The sequence below is a fragment of the Ctenopharyngodon idella genome, chromosome 19, assembly GCF_019924925.1.
Source record: "Ctenopharyngodon idella isolate HZGC_01 chromosome 19, HZGC01, whole genome shotgun sequence".
NCBI lineage: Eukaryota > Metazoa > Chordata > Actinopteri > Cypriniformes > Xenocyprididae > Ctenopharyngodon > Ctenopharyngodon idella.
The window spans coordinates 5,747,010-5,772,437 of NC_067238.1; the positions used below are offsets into that span (position 1 = coordinate 5,747,010).

The following is a 25,428-nucleotide window of genomic DNA, read 5'->3' on the forward strand; positions in this document are numbered from 1 at the left end:
ATTCATCTAGGCACTCGCATTGACAGCATTGCGAATGCTCATGTAATATTTTATGTAGTAATATTTTGCATTAATTCTGTTGAAATTTCTGTTGTTAGATGGGTTATATCTTAGTTATGCAAATTTTAATCATCAATTTTCCTTGCAGATTCACATTGCTGCACCTCTCTTGGTGTGAATAGGCCTGTAAGACTGTATCACTGTCACGGAGCGAGACACTTCTAAAACTGAGTCAAACCATTAGCTAACAATTTCCCTCCCACAGTCTCTCTGTCTCTGAGACAGACTGCAGATTTACACTGCCAGTATTAGAAGCTGTTAATAACCTATTATGACCTCACTGAGATTATCTGTAGTGCTTCGCAGCTGAAAGATTCCTAGAGCACTTGAGCAGTGGAACTCCAGCTGTCCTCATTTAGATCCATGAGGAAATGTCCGACACTTTATCTTCCCCAGACCTCCATCATCATTACACTGCTGTCTGATCGGTTACTTCTGCAGTAGAACAGCATTGACTGCATTGCCACTTCTTCACTATAATTACTACAACTAAAACTGACTAATACTAAATTCAAATGTACAGTAATCCTGAAATGGTATAAAAATAAAACAAATAGAAAATTTGAAACTATAATGTAATAGCCTTGCATGGAGCAATGCATTTTGTGTTTTAAAAATATTGTATTTATTTGCTGCTGCATCTGTTGGGTCACCACAATACTCAACATGCACAGTAATAAGCTGCTCTGCTAGAGCAAGTGGGTGTGCTGGTCATGTCCAATGAATAATATCACAACGCACATGATTGTGCACTGAAGGACACCATGACACCAAAAAAAAAAAAAAAAATTTGGAATAACCATACAGGAAAACAGTGAGCGTAGAAGTGCTCTGGTGTAGTGCTTAACGATCTGGAATTGTAACTCAAAAGGTTGTACATTCAACCACTGGTTGATTAATAAATGATCAACTCTGAGCTCTTCATGTGAGTAAAAGCTAAATAACTACTTTTTATGGAATGTTTTGGGTTTAAAACAAGCTATTTGAAACTGTGATTATGCTGACACATAGCACATACAGTAATTTTAAAATGTTCTCTCTGTCTGTACAGTAATACACTTATAGTAAAGGTCTTAAGTATGGCATGCCTGAAAAAATCTAAAATTGAAAGTTCTAATTTTTAGAGTGTTTACATTACTTCTTCAAAACAAAGTAATTTTCTTGGTCTATATACAGCATAGGCTTCCATTATAAATGGATTACTGTCAAGTGTCAACACATTTTTTGTTATACTGAAAGATGAGTATTTTATATTTCTGTGTTAATAGAACTTATTTTTTATTGGAACTGAAACATTTCTTTAATACAGAAAACAGATAAATATTAAAGCTTAATCTTCATTTCCATTCAAAGTCAAGGTTCTGAAATCAAACCCTCTTCATGTTAGTTGCAGGTTTGAAGAATGTTTGACTGGACAAGTGTGAGTTTGCTGTGATGGACAGACCATCTATAAGGTGTTTCCCCTGCCTGTGGTCCAAGACACTGGAATTGGCTTTAGCATGACTGCGACCATAAATAAAGAGTCAAGTCAAATGTATTTATTTAGTGCTTTATACATTTTATGGTAATAAACAGGAAAATAATGGTGTCAATGTTGTATTGTATGAAACAAACTCAGTTCCCTATCAGTCAGTTACGTTCGACGTTACATCAAAAAGACTGACGTTTTGGAATCTTGCTTGAGAGCCCAATCACCTTTGAGTGGTAACTAAACAACCAAATGGACATGGCATATAGGCTTGCGTGGAACTCACTCATTCAGCTTTTTGCTTCGGAGCCAAGTGGTTGAATGAATCTGCTTTCATGTGAGCTGACAAGAAGGGGAAGCAGTTCTGTGTTGGAGGGACGGCGCATTCAGCAGAGCAGATTTCACCCCTGGGTGCTTTAACAGTTAATTTATAAATGACGTTTGAAGTTGAAGATCAAGGAGGATGGAAGCAGTGAGGGTGAGGAAAAAAAGTCAGATGAAGAAAGATTAATTGTTGTGGAATCCGGGATTTTGGTACAATATCCTATGCCAGTTTGGAAGATATGATCCATACTACAACCACAGGTCAGGAAAGATGCCACTACCTATTGGCCTCACTACACTGACAAGCAAATGCCCAAAAATGATGTCAAAATCGAGTTATGTGTAGAAGGTGTGGGGTACACTGGAAAAGAAGAGTCTTGTTGATTTTTCACTTGTGCTACAATCATCGATTTGGACTTCCAGGAAAGAAACAATGATAATTGTCTTTTTTAACTCCAAAGGGCAAGTAGTTTGGAGGATGAATGGATGGATGCATAGAAGTCTGAGTTTGTTTGACTATTCTGTTCAGAAAACATTAAAAACTTCCTGTGGGTCGCACTGTGAGTGTTTGTGTAAATAGTGCTTTGAATGAAGGTGTAATTGATTGACTTTAGAATGGCATTTATGCAGATGACGGATAAATACAGAAGTGGCCAAAAGTTATGTCCGGCCTAGGGAAATTGACATCTTCACCCTTTATTCAAATATTTTTAAACATGTTTACAATTTTGTAAGCATATTGCCTAGTTGTGCTTAGTCAGTTGTTTTATTTACAATAACTCGAAACATGAATGAAAAACTTTCCTGTGAGCTTTTTGTTTTCTATGCATTTTTTGCATAGTAACATAAAACCTGTAGCTGTATTTGCCTTTGAATAATTTATCTTGCCAAATAATTTCGAATTTTGTCATATAAATACCTTAACCAAGCTTAGTTTATATATATAATATATATTCATACACAGTTACGATTACGGGGTCAGATTATGGATTAATAAAGACTCTTTTTCATGGCTCCTTGCACAATATTATGTTATGACTTCAAAACGCTTTTTTACCAAAGTGCACAATTTGTAAGCAAATATATTTTGGACTTTGCATCGCTTAACCAGCTCCATATGTTTCGCTTTCCTGACATGTCAAGCTTGTTCGGTAGTTCACCTGATACGGAGTTGTACTTAAGACGAGAAAGCCTTAGGTACGAATCCCATGAAAGACGAGTCACAGTAAAAGAGATCAAAGAGCTCAGACCTCTGAAAACACAGTGGACCAACACCAGCAGATGACATGGCACCCCAAACCATCACTGACTGTGGAAAGTTTACACTGGACCTCAAGCAACGTGGATTGTGTGCCTCTCCTCTCTTCCTCCAGACTCTGGGACCCTGATTTCCAAAGGAAATGCAAAATTTACTTTCATCAGAGAACATAACTTTGGACCACTCAGCAGCAGTCCAGTCCTTTTTGTCTTTAGCCCAGGCGAGACGCTTCTGACGCTGTCTGTTGTTCAAGAGTGGCTTGACACAAGGAATGCGACAGCTGAAACCCATGTCTTGCATACGTCTGTGCGTAGTGGTTCTTGAAGCACTGACTCCAGCTGCAGTCCACTCTTTGTGAATCTCCCCCACATTTTTGAATGGGTTTTGTTTCACAATCCTCTCCAGGGTGCGGTTATCCCTATTGCTTGTACACATTTTTCTACCACATCTTTTCCTTCCCTTCGCCTCTCTATTAATGTGCTTGGACACAGAGCTCTGTGAACAGCCAGCCTCTTTTGCAATGACCTTTTGTGTCTTGCCCTCCTTGTGCAAGGTGTCAATGGTCGTCTTTTGGACAACTGTCAAGTCAGCAGTCTTCCCCATGATTGTGTAGCCTACAGAACTAGACTGAGAGACCATTTAAAGGCCTTTGCAGGTGTTTTGAGTTAATTAGCTGATTAGAGTGTGGCACCACGTGTCTTCAATATTGAACCTTTTCACAATATTCTAATTTTCTGAGATACTGAATTTGGGATTTTCCTTAGTTGTCAGTTATAATCATCAAAATTAAAAGAAATAAACATTTGAAATATATCAGTCTGTGTGTAATGAATGAATATAATATACAAGTTTCACTTTTTGAATGGAATTAGTGAAATAATTCAACTTTTTGATGATAAAATACAGGTGCTGGTCATATAATTATATGACCAGCACCTGTATTTTGCGACTCACGAAAACGTTCCCACAGGTAAGTTTTTCTAATGAGACTGGGTTGCTATATATATATATAGATATATATATATACATATATATATATATATATATATATATATATATATATATATATATATATATACATATATATGTGTGTGTGTGTATATACACACATGACCAACTTGATTGAATTTTATAAATATACACAAATTTATTTTCATTTTGATGGCTGCAAAATACTCCAAAAAAGTTGGGACAGAGGCATCACCTCATCACATCACCTTTCATTTATAATTCATAATTACACTTTTTAATCATTTGGGAGTTGAGGATACTAACTGTTGCAGTTTTGCAAGTGAAATTTTTGCCCAATCTCACCTGATACAAGACAGTTGCTCAACAGTCTGTGGTCATCATTGTCTGATTCTCCTTTTCGTGAGGGGCCATACATTTTCAATAAGAGACAGATCTGGACTGCAGGCAGGACAGTCAAGCACATCCACTCTAGTCAAGTCAAGTCACCTTTATTTATATAGCACTTTTTACAATGCAGATTGTGTCAAAGCAGCTTTACAGTGATAACTGGTATATAATTTTGGCTGCACAGCAGAAAATGGTGTCAGTATTCATCTTAAGTAAATTCAGTACTGGAGTAAACAGTGATGTCATCATCCAGCTCAGTTCAGTTCGCATACAATGGTGTCAATGCAGGCAGATCAAAACACTGTTGAATATCAAATGTCAAGTGTCCCCAACTAAGCAAGCCAAAGGCGATGTAGAAGTGTCTACGAAACCACTCTGATGCAGCATGTGCAGAATGAGGCCTGGCATTGTCTTACTTCCCAGGAAAGATATCATCTTCAAGCGCATGTGAAAAAAAAGTATACTTGAATGCACTAAAAAAAAAAAAAGTACATTTGTAGTACACTCATATTTTTTGTGCTAAATAAAATGGTAAAAGTTATACACTATAAATACACTAATTAAAAGTATATTTCTACTTCAGTAGTACTTCAGTTCACTTAAAAAAGTATACTAAACACCACTAATACTTAAATTGATTTTAAGTGTAGTCAGATAAAGTAAACAAAATATACAGAAGTGTTTTATAAGTGCATTACTTATGCGTGCTATGAACACTTTACATAAGATTTTAGTGGATTTTTATTTATACTGTCACTAAGTTCTATGGATTTTCATGAAAAAAACATGCAGGTTAAATGTGTACTAAAATTCACAAAGTATACGTTTAGCATAAAGTACGTAAAGTGCTATATTTTACATTTTAATGTGGGGAAAAAAGTGCTACTAATAGTATACTTGATTGTACTTGTCACTGTTCACGGGTTCACTGGTTTTCTCTGGGCAAATTCCAAACGGAAGGGAGCATCCCTATTCCCTACTCCCTTCGAAGGGAGCCGGGCACTTGCGTGCCATTATGTAGCCGTTTGGAATGCACTTGGCGAAGGGAGCAATGAAAGACAACGTAATTTCTTCATTATCTTCAGCTGGGATGTTCCCATGAGAACGCAGCACGGTGTCCATCAGCTGATTAGCTGTTCTTATGACAGAAATTTCTTATTATTGCTGTTAACAGCTGTTGCAAATAAAGATACCTTTATATATATTTTAAAATATGTTATATATATGTGTGTGAGTGTATTTCTCTGTTCTCAACTTTAAAACTTGCCCTCTCATCTTTGGACACTGTAAGAAAACTAACGGCCTTGTGGAAGGGCCCTTCGTGAAGAGATTAAGTTGTTCACTTTCGTTTGGAAGATCCCTACTAATGGCGTCCCCTTCTCAAAGTGCCCTTCAAGGGTACAAAAATGCCATTTGGAATTCGCACTCTGTCTCTCTGTGAGTGTGTGTTGCTGCTGATGAGCTGATCGGCGTCAGCTGGGGCTCATCAGTGCCGCTATTTGATGTCTGTGCATTTTGCCTTGTGTTGTCAGATCGTTGGTGTGTTCATGCAGTGTTAGTTTGAGTCTCTCGTTCCTCATTCCTGTTCTGGATATTCCCCGTCAATACAGTTTTGGAATACCTGTGGAACTGGTTTGCCCATTGCAGTATCTCTGTTACCAAGAAATACTTTGCCATCTACAATCATGGTCTGACCCTTGCTATCTTTCCTGCTGCTATTTTTCTTAATAAACTGATATTTGTTGCATTCGCTATTGAATCCTCCTTGTTTTATGTGACAGTTCTATTTAAAGACACCATTAACATGCACTTAATTATATCATATAAAGGGAATATTAACATAGTTACAATACATTTGAAATAAATTATTTAATGTATAAAAATATGTGGGTAATACATTATAAATACATTTTGTATATATTCATCATACATTATTCTTAAATTTTATATAATTCATAAGTGTATTTTCTATGTCTGATGAGTATTTTTAAAAGTGTATGAAAGATGGGTTGAAGTGTACTACAAGTGGTAAGTAAATACATTTTTTTTTCAATACAGAGATAGTATGTTAAAAGCACATTTTTGTTCATATTCATGGTGTCTCAAAATAATACAGTTGAGTATACTTAGATGATCTTAAGATTATCTTAAGAAGTACTAAAGAAGAATTGTTAGTATATTAAGTACAAAATTAGTGCATGAAAATAGAGCACTTTAAGTACACTGTGGAAGTGTACTAAATGTTTAGTGCATCTTTTTTCACCTGGGTGTACAATCACAATATACGCCTCCACATCAATGGTACCTTCACACATATGCAAGTCACCCATGCCGTTTGTACTGATGAACCCCCATACCATGACAGATGTTTGCTTTTGCACCTGTCACTGATGAAAGTCTGGATGGCCCCTTCATCTTTGGGACTGAGAACTCGATGTCCGTTTTTTCCAAAACATACTGAAATGTGGACTTGACTGACCACAGCACACATTTCCACTATCTTTTGGACCATATGAGATGAGCTCAGTTTGTTTATATTTACAAAATACAATTAATTTGGTCAGTGAAAAGATTTACATTTATTTATTTGTACTTTTGTCAGTTAAATAAAGGTTCAAGAGAATTAGCTGAGAACTCGTAAAGAGTTTATAAAATGTGTAAAGGAGCCAAAACAGCGGTTTCTGACATTTGTAATGGACAACATAACATCTATGACGAGGTATGCTTCAGCTGTCCTTCTGTCCTTTTTAGTGTGTTTTTGGTTCGTTTAGATGTCTTTGTTTTGTGTTGCATTCATATTTTAGTCAAACCACACCAGAGTTCGTTTTGGAACCTTTTCAGAGGTCTCGGTCCACTTGTTTGGTGTGCATCAGGGTTTGGATGGCAGTGTTTACACTTAATCAAATGAAACGCACTAACAGAGCAATCACACTAGAGTTTGTTTTAATCTAACCAAATCTAACGAGCCTGGGCTTGGTTGCATGAAATCCCTTAAATTAAAGGGTTCACCCAAAAATGAAATGTCTGTCATTAAGTACTCACCCTCATGTCATTCCACACCCATAAGACCTTTGTTCACAAATTAGATATTTTTGATTAAATCCGAGGGTATCTGATCCACACATGGGCAGCAACGTCATTGCACCTTTTGACGTCCAGAAAGGTAGTTAAAAACATGGTTAAAATAATCAACATGACTACAGTGGTTCAACCTTTATGTTTTGAAGTGACGAGAATACTTTTTGTGCGCAAAAACAAAACAAAAATAACGACTTTATTCAACAGTTTGAACCATTGTCATACGTAGTGAACTCAGTGCAGGCTTCCTTGTTTACATCCAAATGCCGACTCAGTATAAATCACTTCTTGTAAATGATATTATCACAGATCATATATGCTCTGTTTGACAGAAACCTGGCTAAAACCAGATGATAACATTATTTTAAATGATTTTACTCCCCAAGGTTACTGTTATAAACTTGGGCCTCATCTGAAAGGCAAAAGAAGGAGGTATTGCTGCAATCTTTAGTAATATTTTAAGTATTACTCAGAGGTCTGGTTTCAAGTATAATTCTTTTGAAGTGATGGTGCTTGTATAACAAGTGTAAATGATACATCCCTTTTGACATTTGTACTGGCTACTGTAACACATTCTCATTCCCAACTTGTCACATATTGACACTTGGTCAGGACCCCTGGGCATCACTTTTTAACACACAGGATACTCCTTTACATACTGAGCAAGAGCCATTCCTGAGAGAAACTATCCCACAGAGAGTCCCCATACAATAACACACTCTTACATACTCTAACTAATGATCAATTAACATGGAGAAAACCAATCAGAAACTCCCACACTTTGTCCCAATAGAATCAGGAATAGACTCAGGGTCATCACACTGGTATGCCAGTTTTAATTTTGTGTACGGTATGCATTTTTCAAAAACCACCATACCTGTCACAGTTATCTTCTGTTTCGGTTTTCACGTTCTTTCAGTTTGTTTTCATTTGTCATGTGTCTTCCTTGTTCATTTGCCAAAACTCATCAGTCACCATGGACACTAACTAATCATCACAGCTGTTCGTCATTTGAGTTAATCATCTGTGTATTTAAGTTCCAGTTTTTCATCAGCTGAGGGTCCAGTATGGTTTGTATATTGTGCACTCTGTCTTGCATGTTATCGCATTTATCTAATAAACCTCGTAATTTATTATATTCATCTTCGTCTTCCTTGGAACCTTCCACTTAGCATTACAGAATACCGGACTGACCCTATGGATGAACGGGTAACGTTTTTTTGCAGTATTCAAGGGAGTTTTTTCGGCTTGCCATCACCAGCTCCCTCGACGACGAGACCCTGAGTACCTTTTTCTGGATCGGGGCAACATTCAACCACCCCATCGACCTCCCAGACACCTCAGGACTGGACTGGAGGGAATCCTTAATTCAGTGTCTGGAGAGTGTTTCGTCCCGGTCCGGAACCAAGCCAGACCCAGAACCCGTTTCACCACCACCGACTGAGGAGAAGTAATGTGAGCCCCCCACAGACCGAGCGGCACCACCCACCGCGACAAGTGAGCCAGAGCCCATGGATAAAGGAACAGAGCTTGCCATTGCCCCGGAAGGAGTTCCTCAGCGTGGATCTGATCAGGGGTGTGAGCCCCTAGACACCAGAGGCCGAGAGAACTGAGACGGAGGACTGGCTGATGGACTTTGATGGGGACTCGTTAACTCTCACCCTTGCCCAATTGCCTAATTGACTTTTTATGGCTATTAATGACATATATTTCTCAGTTTTTATTATGTATACAGTGCTCAGCGTAAATGAGTACACCCCCTTTGAAAAGTAACATTTTAAACAATATCTCAATGAACACAAAAACAATTTCCAAAATGTTGACAAGACTAAGTTTAATATAACATCTGTTTAACTTATGACATGAAAGTAAGGTTAATAATATAACTTAGATAACACATTTTTCAGTTTTACTCAAATTAGGGTGATGCAAAAATGAGTACACCCCACAACAAAAACTACTACATCTAGTACATTCTAGGCATAGAATGAACAAGTTGGTGACATTTTGCAACAGCTATCTTTTTCCATTCTTCAAGAATGACCTCTTTTAGAAACTGGATGCTGGATGGAGAATGATGCTCAAATTGTCTCTTCAGAATTCCCCGTAGGTGTTCGATACTTGGCCACTGAATCACTTTCACTCTGTTCTTCTTCAGAAATCCAACAGTGGCCTGTGTGTGTTTAGGATCATTGTTATGTTGGAAAAGTGCACGACGACCAAGGGCACGGAGTGATGGTAGCGTCTTCTCTTTCAGTATAGAGCAGTACATCTGTGAATTCATGATGCCATCAATGAAATGCAGCTCCCCGACACCAGCAGCACTCATGCAGCCCCACATGAGGACACTGCCACCACCATGTTTCACTGTAGGCACCATGCATTTTTCTTTGTATTTCTCATCTTTGCGACGCCATACAGTTTTGAAGCCATCAGTTTCAAAAACATTTATCTTGGTCTCATCACTCCAGAGTATAGAGTCCCAGTAGTCTTCATCTTTGTTAGCATGGGCCCTGGCAAACTCTAGGTGGTTTTTTTTGTGCCTGGGCTTTAGGAGAGGCTTCTTTCTTGGACAGCACCCATGCATGCCATTCCTCTGCAGTGTATGCCGTATTGTGTCACGGGAAATAGTCACCCCAGTTTGGCTTTCTACTTCTTTAGATAACTGCAGTGAACTTGCATGCAGATTTTCTTCAACCCTTCTCATCAGAAGACGCTCCTGTCGAGGTGTTAACTTCTGTGGATGACCTAGACGTCTCTGTGAGATGGTTGCAGTTCCATCTTTTTTAAAATTTTTGAACCACTTTTGCTACAGTATTCTGACTGATAAGTAAAGCTTTGCTGATCTTCTTGTAGCCTTCACCTTTCTGCTGTAAAGAAATTATCTTCTTTCTCAGGTCTTGTGACATTTCTCTTCCACGTGGTGCCATTGCTGACAGCATGAAATGAAAAGGGGTTTTAACACCCTTTTATAGTCAACTGTCTGGTGGACACCTGTGTAATGAATAATTAGACTCACCTGTGGTTGAATTCTTGTTAAATTAGACATTTGTAGTCTAAAATTTAGCTTTGCTCCAGAGACTTTCAGTGGGGTGTACTCATTTTTGCATCACCCTAATTTGAGTAAAACTGAAAATTTTGTTCTCTAAGTTATGTTATTAACCTTACTTTCATGTTATAAGTTAAAAAGATGTTATATAAAACTTAGTCTTGTCAGCATTTTGGAAATTGTTTTTGTGTTCATTGAGATATTGTTTAAAATGTTTCTTTTCAAAGGGGGTGTACTCATTTATGCTGAGCACTGTATGTTTAATACATTTTAGTATTGCCATCTTTCTATGAATTGTATTAGTGATCATAAAGAAAATACATCTTTTGTATTTGTTCAGAGGGGGTGTATTCATTTATGCTGTGCACTGTGTGTGTGTATATATATATATATATATATATATAATAATGGGGGGAACCGAAGCATTCTTTTTTTTTTTTTTTTTTGCAAATTCTAAATTTTTTCTAGTTTTAACAATGCAACAACATTTCTACTTAAAGTATTAAATGAATAATTTGTTGTAATAGGTCAGTATTTGTTAGAGCCCTTATAAATAAATCTTTTCTAATATAAATCATTTTAAGGACTTTTGCTTTTTAAATATGAAGAGGATGTACATTTCACTAGGGCAGATGTATGAGAACATTTATATTTTTTTTATCAGTTTCATTGTCAGCTATGGGTGAACTTGCTTTGAATTTCATCACGATTGTTTTTAGATGTCTGGTATAGGAACGGTGTTGTTGAGAAAGATCCTTGCCTTGTTTGGGGGTATTGTCTGAGACTCCTCTCCTACTGAGAGCAGCTTCAAAGATGAGCCCCTCCAAGGCTTAATGAAACAGGATGGTCCCCAGACGGCCCTCCACAACACCAGGTGTTCTCCCCTTAATGATCTCGTACAGCTATGCAAACTTCATCAGCCTCTCATGTATTAATAATGCTGGGCGATGGCTGGGCTCCAGCCTGTAGTTCAATAATAGAGGAGTGTGCTTCATCGACCTTGACATATGTCCACAGATTCAGTTTGATGCTGTGCCGACGAGATGCAAGCCACAGTATTTGATCTGTTCCCATACATTTGCAACATTTTCATGGTACTGTAGGAGTCTTTTGTTTAATGGAGAGCAAAAACTACAACATTAGAGATGTTTGAGGACATGCAAATAAAATATTTGCTTTATACATCACTCTCGGGAAAAGCCATTTGTTCTCCAAAATTTTTTTTTTTTTTTTTTTTTTTTAGCATTTCAGACCATTCCTTCATACACATTTTGACCCAGTATGTGTAAACATAAACGCTAAACAGGGTAACAGGATAACATAGGAACAGAAAACAGGATAAAAACAAATGAGCGTTTTCTCTCAGAAAACACAGCATTAAAGAGAATAAAATACAGACAATGAAAGGATATTTTATCCATATTTAAAATAGGCAACTTTTTAGTATAAATTGAAATTGTGGTCTTTTGCTTGTATATAGAAGTGAAAGTGTCCATCGTGTGGTCTGTCTTCTCTCTCAACAAAACTGTCAACACAGGAGTACAGTGGTACTGGAATGTTACTGACTCAAGGCCTGACAGGAAATTACTTCACTGTAAATATCCCGCTTCAGTCCACCAACATTCACATTGTTAACAGACAGAAGCATAGTGTTTATATGCCTCAGCTAGATCAAGACGTCTCATGACACACCACTAATATGATGTGATGTGACCAAACACTGCACTTTCATTGACAGCTATACTTTCTCAAACACTTCTTTTGAAGAGATAAGTGTAAACCACTATACAGTGCCCTCCACAATTATTGGCACCCTTAGTAATTATGAGCAAAGGTGGCTGTGAAAATAAATCTGCATTGTTTATCCTTTTGATCTTTAATTAAAAAAAAATCACAAAATTATAACCTTTCATTGAAAGAAAAGAATTGAAAGTAGGGGGAAAATCACATTATGAAATAAATGTTTTTCTCCAAAACACATTGGCCACAATTATTGGCACCCTTTTATTCAAAACTTTTTGCAACCTCCTTTTGCCAAGATAACAGCTCTGAGTTGTCTTCTATAATGCCTGATGAGTTTGGAGAACACCTGACAAGAGATCAGAGACCATTCCTTCATACAGAATCTCTCCAGATCCTTCAGATTCCCAGCTCCATGTTGGTGCTTCTTCTCTTCAGTTCACTCCACTCATTTTCTTGAGGGTTCAGGTCAGGGAACTGGGACGGCCATGGCAGAAGCTTCATTTTGTGCTCAGTGACACATTTTTGTGTTAGTTTTGATGTTTGTTTTGGATCATTGTCCTGATGGAAGATCCAACCCATTATTGGATTTCTAGCAGAAGCGGTCAGGTTTTGATTTTTTATCTGTTGGTATTTGCTAGAATCCATGATACCATGTATCTGAACAAGATGTCCAGGACCTCCAGCAGAAAAATAGGCCCACAACATTAAAGATCCAGCAGTATATTTAACCGTGGGCATGGGGAACTTTTTATCCATGTGTGCACCAAACCCATCTGGTGAGTTTGCTGCCAAAAAGCTTTTTTTTAGTTTCATCTGACCATAGAAGCCGGTCCCATTTGAAGTTCCAGTCGTGTCTGATAACTGAATATGCTGAAGATTGTTTCTGGATGAGAGCAGAGGATTTTTCTTGAAACCCTCCCAAACAACTTGTGGGCATGTAGGTGCTGTTTGATAATTTTTTTTAGGCTTTCTGAGACTCAAGACTTAACTAATCTCTGCAATTCTCCAGCTGTGATCCTTGGAGAGTCTTTGGCCACTCAAACTTTCCTCCTCACTTCACATTAGGACGATTTAGACACATGTCCTCTTCCAGGCAGATTTGTAACATCTTTAGTTGATTGGAACTTCTTAATTATTGTCCTGGTAGTGGAAATGGGGATTTTCAATGCTTTAGCTATTTTCTTACAGCCACTTTCTATTTTGTGAAGCTCAACAATCTTTTGCTGCACATCAGAACTATATTCTTTTGTTTTACTCATTGTGATGAATGGTTACGGGAATTTGGCTTTTGTGTTTCCTCATGTTTATACTCCTGTGGAACAGGAAGTCATGGCTGGAAAATGTCATGCTCCTAGTCACCCTGGTGTGCTAAAAAATTTAAATATGAATGGGAATATACTTCAGAGATATTTTAGTCATAAGAATTTCTAGGAGTGCCAATAATTGTGGCCAACATGTATTGGAAAAAAACATTTATTTCATAATGTGAGTTTCCCCCACTTTCAATTGTTTTACTTAAAGGGTTAGTTCACCCAAAAATGAAAATAATGTAATTTATTACTCACCCTCATGCCGTTCCACACCCGTAAGACCTTTGTTAATCTTCGGAACACAAATTGAGATATTTTTGTTGAAATCCGATGGCTCCGTGAGGCCTACATAGGGAGCAATGACATTTCCTCTCTCAAGATCGATAAAGGTACTAAAAACATATTTAAATCAGTTCATGTGAGTACAGTGGTTCAATATTAATATTATAAAGCGACGAGAATATTTTTGGTGCGCCAAAAAAAACAAAAAAACTACTTATTTAGTGATGGCCAATTTCAAAACACTGCTTCAGGAAGCTTCGGAGCATAATGAATCAGCGTATTGAATCATGATTCGGATCGCGTGTCAAACTGCTGAAATCACGTGACTTTGGCGCTCCGAACCGCTGATTCGACACGCTGATTCATTATGCTCCGAGGCTTCCTGAAGCAGTGTTTTGAAATCGGCCATCACTATATAAGTCATTATTTTGTTTTTTTTGGCGCACCAAAAATATTCTCGTCGCTTTATAATATTAATATTGAACCACTGTACTCACATGAACTGATTTAAATATGTTTTTAGTACCTTTAAGTATCTTGAGAGAGGAAATGTCATTGCTCCCTATGTAGGCCTCACGGAGCCATCGGATTTCAACAAAAATATCTCAATTTGCATTCCGAAGACTAACGAAGGTCTTATGGGTGTGGAACGGCATGAGGGTGAGTAGTAGATGACAGAATTTTCATTTTTGGGTGAACTAACCCTTTAAAAGAAAGGTTAGAATTTTTTGAATTTTTTGAATGAAAGATCAAAAGGATAAACAATGCAGATTTATTTTCACAGCCACCTTTGCTCATATTTACTAAGGGTGCCAATAATTGTGGAGGGCACTGTATATCTCAAAAATGAAACCAATCACACTGAAATTTAGTACAGTGCTGCACATGACTTTTTCCTGTAATTTTCAGAGATGCTTCATATTCTGAAATTTCCCGAGTAGGTGTTGATTTTAATTGCATCTGCTTTTCTCCACTCTTTGCTCTAAAGGCAAATTAATAAAATGATATGTGTACTGTGCATCCAAGCTGACTTCCTAGACAACATTTTAAGGCTGTTTTTAAGCCTGCTGATAAAGATAGGTAGCATAATCATGTTGCCTTTTAGGAAAATTCTAATATATATATATATATATATATATATATAGGTGTGTGTGTGTGTAAACATTAACAATTAAATGTAAACAGAGCATAAAGTATGTCTGACCTCACTTGATTTTCTTTTTTTTTTTCTTCTTTTTTTTCTTAGCTGTCAGAAATGACAGGAATAAGAAGAAAAAGGAGAATCCAAAGCAGGAGCTGGCTGAAAATTGTGAGCTGACAGTGGAACTGGAGACCATCATTGAGAAAATACGGAAAGCTCACCAAGAAACGTTTCCTTCACTCTGCCAGCTGGGCAAGTACACTACGGTAAGCCACTCACTTATAAAAGAGTATATACAGTGGCCCCAAAAAGTATTTCTGCACTAAAGTCACATCAGCATCAAAAGAAAAAAAAAAACATGCTGACTAGCTAGGTTTTGCTAGACTGGCCACATCAGCTGTGTCTAAGCACTAACACAAGTATAACCTAATGACTCAACGGACTTAACTAGTGAAGTCAAAAAATGTCTCAGGCACAACTCAGACCTGAAACTGTTAGTGGCAATATTCCCTATGGCCACTACCCAAGCTTCAAACCCTATACAAGAAAATTCCTGGCCTTTCTCCCTTCTATACTGTGTGCCCGGCCCAAGGGCAGAGCTCAAAGGTTTGGCTATGTCAGCTCTTCACACTGGACACCACATTTAAGAGAATATTGGCCGAGGGAGAACAATTCAGTTCCCTTAGCCTGTCATTACCTCTAGGGGGAGCAAGGGAGCTTGAAACTCTACCTAAGACACCCCAGGGGAGCTTCAGCTTCGCTATCTCTGTAGAAAGTGCTGACGCCCTGTCTGGCTATGTCCAGAATCTCAATAATCCACCGAAGATTCCTGACAACGAGAAGGGATACCAGAAGGCAAGAAGCCACTTTTCATTGGGTCCTATGAGTCAAGTCAAGTCACCTTTATTTATATAGCGCTTTTTACAATGCAGATTGTGTCAAAGCAGCTTTACAGTAATAAATGGTATATAATTTTGGCTGCACAGCAGCTCTTAAAGAAAATGCTGTCAATGTAGGCAGATGCAAAGCACTGTTGAATATCAAATGTCAAATGTCAAGTGTCCCCAACTAAGCAAGCCAACTGGGTGAGATGGGTAAAATCCCTGGGGAGCAGAGGACCCTGCTTTTAGCCCCTCAGTAGTGGGGGAGGGTTGCTCTACACTCAACATTAAAGGCTCACTTGCCAAGGGGAGCTTGCAAAGAGCTAGATACTTCCACTCGATTCTGCTGTCCTCATGGATATGGGATATGTCCAGGATCTCAAGACTCCAGCACTCCTGAAGGTCAAGTCAAGTCAAGTCACCTTTATTTATATAGCGCTTTTTACAATGCAGATTGTGTCAAAGCAGCTTTACAGTGATAAATGGTATATAATTTTGGCTGCACAGCAGCTCTTAAAGAAAATGCTGTCAGTGTAGGCAGATGCAAAGCACTGTTGAATATCAAATGTCAAATGTCAAGTGTCCCCAACTAAGCAAGCCAAAGGCGACAGCGGCAAGGAACCCAAACTCCAACAGGTGACATCAGGTGGCAAACAGATGGCAAATAGGTGTTAAAATGAAGAAAAAAACCTTGGGAGAAACCAGGCTTAGTCGGGGGGCCAGTTCTCCTCTGGCAAACAGTGCTTTGTTACGATTCAGGTAGCTATCATAAGCCCAATAGGATCGCAACATTCAAAGTATTTATTCCAGTTCAATCCAGTTCAATCCATCGTATTCATCACGCCGGTATGGATGGTTTGTTGAGTTTGATGAGGCCTTTACAATGGATGATCTAGTTGACTCAATCTCTGCTGACACTTCAGGGGTGCGTTGTGGTCGTGTCAAGGCGTAGGTCCTCAATCTCACCTGGATACGGCCTGGATCCGGTTGACTACGGTAAACCTCGGGATAAACAGAAAGACTAATATTAGCGTAGATGCCATTCTTCTTCTGATGTAATGAGTACATCTGGTGTTATAGGAAGTATTCCTGGTTCCGGCTGACCTAATTTATGCAGCCTAATAATCCTTTAACGGATTTGAAAAATAAATTGATAATGTGTTATGTGTATGCCAGGTTAAAGAGATGCGTTTTTAGTCTAGATTTAAACTGACAGAGTGTGTCTGCTTCCCGAACAATGCTAGGAAGATTGTTCCAGAGTTTAGGTGCCAAATAGGAGAAGGATCTACCGCCTGCAGTTGATTTTGATATTCTAGGTATTATCAGCTGGCCTGAATTCTGAGATCGCAATAGACGTGAAGGACTATAATGCATTAAGAGCTCGCTCAGGTACTGGGGAGCTAAACCATTTAGTGCTTTGTAAGTAATTAGCAAGATTTTAAAATCTATACGATGTTTAACAGGAAGCCAATGCAGTGTTGATAGAACTGGGCTAATATGGTCATACTTCCTAGTTCTAGTAAGAACTCTAGCTCCTGCATTTTGTACGAGCTGTAGTTTGTTTAACAGGCGAGCAGAACAACCACCCAGTAGAGCGTTACAGTAATCTAGCCTTGAGGTCATGAACGCATGAACTAACTGTTCTGCATTTGTCATTGAGAGCATATGTCGTAGTTTAGATATATTTTTAAGATGGAAGAATGCGGTTTTACAGATGCTAGAAACATGGCCTTCAAATGAAAGATTGGTATCAAAGAGCACACCCAGGTTCCTAACTGACGACGAAGACTTAACAGAGCAGCCATCAAGTGTTAGACAGTATTCTAGGTTATTACATGAAGAAGTTTTTGGTCCAAAAATTAGAATCTCTGTTTTTTCTGAATTTAGTAGTAGGAAATTACTGGTCATCCAATTTTTTATATCAGATATGCATTCCGTTAATTTTGTGAATTGGTAAGTTTCGTCAGGGCGCAAAGAAATATAGAGCTGAGTATCATCAGCGTAATAGTGAAAACTAACGCCATGCTTCCTACCCTCCCAAGGGTAGCATGTACAGAGTGAACAGCAACGGTCCTAGTACTGAGCCTTGCGGTACTCCATATTGAACTTGTGATCGATATGACATCTCTTCGTTTACTACTACAAACTGATAATGGTCAGATAAGTATGATTTGAGCCATGACAGTGCAATTCCACTAATGCCAACATAATTTTCGAGTCTATTTAAAAGAATATTGTGATCAATAGTGTCAAATGCAGCACTAAGATCCAGTAACACTAATAGAGAGATACAACCACGATCTGATGATAAGAGCAAATCATTAGTAACTCTAATGAGAGCAGTCTCAGTACTATGGTACGGTCTAAATCCTGACTGGAAATCCTCATAGATACTATTTCTTTCTAAAAAGGAACATAGTTGTGATGATACTGCCTTTTCTAGTATTTTTGACAGAAAAGTGAGATTTGAGATCGGCCTGTAATTGACTAATTCTCTAGGATCAAGGTTTTTTAATAAGAGGTTTAATAATAGCCAGCTTAAAAGTTTTCGGTACGTATCCTAGTGATAAAGATGAATTAACGATATTAAGAAGAGGATCTATGACCTCTGGAAGCATCTCTTTCAATAGCTTAGTCGGTATAGGGTCTAGCATACATGTTGTTGATTTTGATGATTTAACAAGTTTAGACAATTCTTCCTCTCCTAAAGCAGTAAATGAATTGAATTTTTCCTCAGGGACACTACAATGCACTGTCTGACGCGATACTGTAGTAGATGGTTGCATGGTTATAATTTTCTCTCTAATATTGTCAATCTTGCAAGTAAAGAAGTTCATAAAGTCATTACTGCTGTGCTCTTTGGAAACATCAGAAGTTGAAGCTTTATTTCTTGTTAATTTAGCCACTGTATCAAATAAATACCTAGGGTTGTGCTTATTTTCTTCTAAAAGTTTTGAAAAATAGGCAGATCTAGCAGTTTTTAAGGCCTTTCTGTACTCAATCATTCTCTCTCTCCACGAAATGCGAAAAACTTCTAATTTTGTTTTCTTCCAGCTGCGCTCCATTTTTCTGGCTGCTACCTTTAGGGCCTGAGTGTGCTCATTGTACCACGGCATTGGATTAATTTCCTTAATCTTTTTTAAACGCAAAGGAGCAACTGAGTCTAATGTGCTGGAAAAGACAGAGGCAATAGTTTCTGTTGCAACATCGAGGTCTTCTAAGCTATCTGGTATGCTAAGGCGATGAAACTGATCAGGAAGATTATTTATAAAGCGATCTTTAGTGGTAGAAGTGATGGTTCTACCATATTTATGGCAGGGAGGCAGTTTAGCAGCCTTGACTAAATGTAGTATACACGAGACTAGATAATGATCTGAGATGTCGTCGCTCTGCTGCAGAATTTCAACGGCATCAATATCGATTCCATGTGACAATATTAGATCTAAAGTATGATTACGACAATGAGTGGGTCCTGACACGTGTTTTCCAAACTCCAATAGAATTTAGAATGTCTGTAAATGCCAATCCTAATGCGTCTTTTTCATTATCTACATGGATATTAAAATCACCAACAACAAGGACTTTATCTGCAGCTAGTACTAACTCCGATAGAAAATCAGCAAATTCTTTGATAAAGTCTGTATGGTGTCCTGGTGGCCTGTATACAGTAGCCAGCACAAATGTCAACTTACATAATGTTACATAAAGTACCATCACTTCGAAGGATTTATATTTGAAAGATTTTTGACTAATACTGTAAATATTACTATAAATTACAGCAACACCTCCCCCTTTGCCTTTCTGACGAGGATTGTGTCGAAAATAATAACCTTGAGGGCTAGACTCATTTAAAGTAATGTAATCGTCTGATTTTAGCCAAGTTTCTGTCAAACACAGCAAATCCAGATTATTGTCTGTGATAATATAATTTACAATAAGTGCTTTTGAAGAAAGGGATCTAATATTTAAACAACCCAAGCTTTATCATTTGTTTATCAGTATTATCTCTATTTTTTATTTGTTGAACATCAGTTAAATTTTTACCACTAAATGGGTTTGGAAGTTTTTTGTTTTTACTAATTCGGGGTACAGACACAGTCTCTATGTGATAATATCTAGGTGTAAGAGTTTCTATGTGTTGGGAATTATCTGACTTCTGTAACGTGAGGCAGCTAGCAGACGGTCGGTTTAGCCAGTATGTCTGCTTCCTGACCTGGACCCCAGTTTGTCATGTTTCAGCTCTAAGACTATGTGCCATATTACCAGAGAGAAGAGCAGCACCATCCCAGGGGGGATGAATACCATCTCTTTTCAACAGGTCAGGTCTCCCCCAAAAACTTTTCCAATTGTCTATGAAACCTATATTATTCTGCGGACACCACTTAGACAGCCAGCCATTGAGTGATGATAATCTGCTAACCATCTCATCACTCCGACAAACAGGAAGGGGACCAGAGCAGATTACTTTTCCTGACATTGTACTTGCGAGTTCACACACCTCTTTAATGTTAATTTTAGTGATCTCCGACTGGCGAAGTCGAACATCATTAGTGCCGACGTGAATAATGATTTTAGAGTATTTACGATTAGCATTAGCCAGCACTTTTAAATTTGCTTTAATGTCAGGTGCTCTGGCTCCTGGCAAACATGTGACTATGGTGGCTGGTGTCTCTATTTTCACGTTCCGTGTAATAGAATCGCCAATAACTAGGGCACTTTCAACAGGATTCTCAGTGGGTGTTTCACTGAGTGGGGAGAACCTGTTTGATGTTCTTATTGGAATGGAAGAGTGGTGTTTTCCACGGCTAGGCCGCCTCACCGTTACCCAAGTGCCCTGCTGCGCGGACTCTACAGCCGGAACCGAACAATGTACAGAGTTAGCTAGTCGCATCCAAAACAGTATCTGAAGCCCTTACATTCTTACTATCCTCAATTAAAGTTTGGATGCGTGTCTCTAATTCTGAGATTTTCTCTGTCAGCCTGACTATTTCCCTACATTTATGACATGTAAATCCCTCGTCGCTGACAGAGAAAGCTATACTGAACATGTGGCAAACAGAATACGATATAACACTAGGAGAGGATGACATGACTCACCGTGTTTGTAGACTGATCCGACTTACCACAGCTGTTTGATGAACGCGTTGAAAAGAAAATGAGCGCGCGAGAGACTGATGACAAGTTAACAAGCTAGCGAGATGCAAACACGTTGTAATAGCGATTTAGATTCAAAGATTAAAAGCTAGCGACGTCAGATTAATGTGGTAGGCAATATTATATATAAGGTAATGATAATATAAGCAACAATGAATGAAAGTAAGAGATTCAAAACAAAGCTATACGGAGTTACAGACGCAAACCACTCTGAGCAGCGAGGCAGACAGGAGCAATCCTGAAGGTGCCTTACAACAAAAAGGATTGCAAATTCTAGGCAACAGCCACTTCTCGTTAGGTTCTAAGAGACCAGAAAAACTCTCATTGGGGACCGGAGGACCCTATTTTAAGACCCTAACCACAGGGGAGGGTTCCTTTACACTCAACCTTGAAGACTCGCTTATGAAGGGTAGTTCGCAAAGAGCTATCTCCAACTACTCGATACTGCTGTCTTCATGGATATACCCAGGATCTTAAGACTCCAACACTCCTGGAGGTGCCTTACAACGAGAAGGCATGCAAATTCTAGGCAAAAGTCACTTCTCATCGGGTTCTAAAAGATCAGACAGAACGCTCTTATGGGGAGCGGATAACCCTGTTTTAGGCCCCTCAGCAATGGAGGAGGGTTCTGCTCTACTCTCAACCCAGAATACTAACTTACCCACAAAGTGCTGGCTACAACCACTCGATACTGCTGCATTATACTCTCAAATCCTGTGCTGAACCTATCAGAAGGCAGATCATAAATAAATGATATGTGCCATTACCAACCTCAGGGCCTGATGTAAGCGTGCTGGGGAAAAAAAACTCTCTTACCCCTTATTCAGGGGGTGGGGGGAAAGGAGAGAGAAGGAGGAGAGATGTTATTTCTCCTCAATGATTTGAGATCGCTCAGACCACATTCTCTGAATAACCTCCCTGAGATCTTGATTCTTCCACCTTGTGTCACGCCTTCTCTGCGCCCTACTCATAGAAAAAGGAGGCCCTGCCTCTAGTCCTCAGACCGTAATGGGCCAGGCTCCTTTGAGGTTTTTGGCAAAGATATGGACCAGCGCGGTATATTTTTTTTAAATGCTGCCGATTTGCCTCCCTGAACTTCCCGACCACTGTGGCCACCATCACTGCCATAGATCGACCAATCACAGCGGCTGTTTCTTTGGTAGCCCAGAGAGCCAAATCTGTAGTGTGGCGCAGTTCAGCCACCGCCTCAGGGGACAGACCCTGGCCCTGCTCCAAATCTTTCAGCAGGTGCGTCTGGTATGCATGCAACACCACCATTGTGTGCAAGGCACCCCTGGCATGACCCACTGCCGCATATGCCCTACCATTCAAGAGCCTTCAAAGAGGACACCTCACCCACTGAGAGATAGCTTGCAAGCGTCTCTTCAATGGGAGGCATTGACACATATCCATGCTCATGCAATCCCTCCACATTCACACAATTCACACGATGGAATGGATGAATGCAGGTCGAATATGGTTTCCCCCATGATCTCTCTACCTAAGCATGGAGATCAGGAAGAAACAGAAGGCTCATGAGATGGTTATGTCCAGACAGGAATCGTTTGTCAAGTTTGCCACGAGTGATCTTCCGTCTTTTGCGCCACCATGTCAGATCTAGTCTTTCCGTGGCATGGGCCATAACCTCCAACAACTCCTCATATGCGGGGCTGGCAAGCTGGGAGGGCTCACTGATAACATCTTCACCCTCCTCAGCTACATCCAGCTCTTCCTGGCTAGATGCCAATAAAGCAATATCTGCTGGATCGGAAGATTCAAGAGAAAGAACGTTCTGATCCAGCAGATTGCTTGAGTTAATGACTGAAGAACGCAAGAGGGACATACTGTACCTAGCTCTAATTTCTCAGCCAACCTGTGATCCCCACAAACTCAGTCTCCTCTTTGCCTCACGCATTGCAGTTCCCGAGCCAGGGGCACAGACACCTGCCCCACATCCCTCGAGAATAGGAACAGGTGTGAACTAAGCTTCTTCATGGAGAAATTCGCACAATGAGCACATTCTGCTCCTTCGAGAATTGAATGTGCATGATACTTAACCATGCACAAGTCGTGTGTGTCCTCAGGTGTCAAGTATCTCTGACACGCTTCCTAAAAAACACTTGGTTAAGTGCTTTCCCATAGTATTCGCCTTCACACGTACGCAAGCAAACAGCACAAAAAAAGCTGATGACGTGTACTACAGGCACCCTTTTATACTCTCAGGTGCACCGATAGTGACGTCAGCAGACGCAGTTTAGAGTTCCCATTTGAAAGGGAAACAAATGTTATACAAATAGCCATGTGTGCCAATGTTTCTACAATCTACTTAAACTTGCAATGTCACTGAATTAAATTAAAAAGGCTGTTTGATTATAGTTTGAGCCACAGCATTAGTGGATGATCAAATGTTTAGCTCCTATGCTGTAATCCTTTATTCATAGGTGATATAGAAGTGATCAATTCCATAAAGTCTACTATAAATAATTTTTCTATACAGTACAGACCTGTTCTATATCTATTTCCTTATACGACCTTCTGGGGTCATAGGGCTGGAGCCTATCCCAGTTTTTTTTTTTTAGGCCAGAGGCAGGGGAAAGCACCCTGGACAGATGGCAAGTCCATCACAGGGCTCTCACATACAGGTAATTTTAACTCTCCAATTCACCTAACCTTTGGACTGTGGGGAAAAACCGGAGTACACCCACGCTGACATGGGGAGAACATGCAAACTCCACACAGAAAGGACTCCTGGTTCAGCTGGGGCTCAAACCAGGGACCTACTTGCTTTGAGGCAACAGTGCTAACCACTAACCACTGAGCAACCGTGCTGCCCAACCTATTCAGTATCTTGCATAATATTTCCCACTGTCTCTTCAGTCTGACACACTGGCAAATCAATGACAATCAAATAAAATTAGCTACTTTGGTTTTGCTGATTTTAACATCAATACTGTTATTAATATTTGATGGAACATGGACTTAAGCAGATCCATCTTGTCTCATATGATAAAATGAAAAGTGTTTTCCATGACTTACCATGTCTATTATTTAACAAGACCATCCCCCCACCCCCAATTCACAGTGATTTATCACATGTTATAAAAACATCATTAATCTTCCATTACACTTGTGAGAACTCTACTACACTTCAGACTGACACAGCTCTGGAAAGTCCTTGACATCTAAACACTAGATGTAGGGGAGTTTTGACTGACTGACAGATAAGGCATGATTTTAATGACAGTGACTGTGTGCTCCATGTGGAGATAGCTAGCAGTGGCAGTGTGTGTAAATATAGCATTGGTTCAGTGTAAGGTGGCTTAGATTGACATGACGGCTCCATTAGCTCTGAGGAGTTCTTCAGCAGCAGTGGATTGTGGGTAATCATGGATTCTGTTCACAAACAAAAACACTCATCTTTAAATGACAGGCTGTCTCTTGTTGGTTTGGCTTTTGTTGTAAAAACTCTAGCACGTAGAATAACTTAATTTCCAGGAAACTGCATTGTTTGAGCTAGAATTTCAGTATTGTTTATTATTAATTGTCATCATTAACTTTCAATTTAGAATTGCTTTTTTTATATAAGTTTTTTATATCAGTTGAGTCACCTTTATTTATATAGTGCTTTTTTACAGTGCAGATTGTTTTTACAGCTTTACAGTGATAGCAGGAAAATAATGTAACTGTAGTGATTTTGGACTAGCCTCACTCGAGGGTACCACAAATTTAGTGGCTTATGGTCTTAAATATTAATATTAATATTTTGTATTAATATTGAGTCAGATGATTCCTTCCAATATTTCCGGGGCACCAGCCCAGTCTCACCTTGAAAATAAAGAGCAATCATGGAAGATTGTTGACTGAATTACAATTATTGGAGGAAGTTCATCATCTGACCAATCTGAAGGATTTGTGAGATATCGTTAACATGTAGAGCCTCACACAAGTGTAATAAATGGATTTTATTAACAAAAGCATAGACAAGAGTAACTAACATCTACTGAATGGATAAAGTGCAAAAAGATTAATAAATGCAAATGAATGAGTAGCATGTTACTATGGCAGTTACAAGTTAATCTTATGAAAGATAAACTACAGTTTCTCTAGAAGAAATAAGGTAAACCTTATTCTGAATTCAACAAATAAACCGAGAGATTATTTGTTATTAACTGATATCAGCTATGCAAAATATAATTCAAATTACATAAGCATATACTGACAATATACACTAATGCCAAGGTCTCTAGAAAGAGGTTTGTGGTGAATCTGAGGGTGATGTCTTCCACTTGTTGAGCTGAGCATCGTTGCAGTGGGAAGTAGT

The 25,428-nt window shown here is 38.9% G+C and overlaps 1 protein-coding gene across 2 annotated transcripts in view; it reads left to right on the plus strand.

Moving 5' to 3' along the window:
• Positions 1-25,428, plus strand: part of LOC127501083 (retinoic acid receptor beta-like) — a 322,722-nt gene that overhangs the window by 211,563 nt on the left and 85,731 nt on the right. For both annotated transcript variants that reach the window (XM_051872864.1, XM_051872865.1), the window contains one exon: positions 15,178-15,338. In XM_051872864.1, coding sequence (XP_051728824.1) covers positions 15,178-15,338 — 161 coding nt within the window. The remainder of the gene's footprint in view (positions 1-15,177; positions 15,339-25,428) is intronic.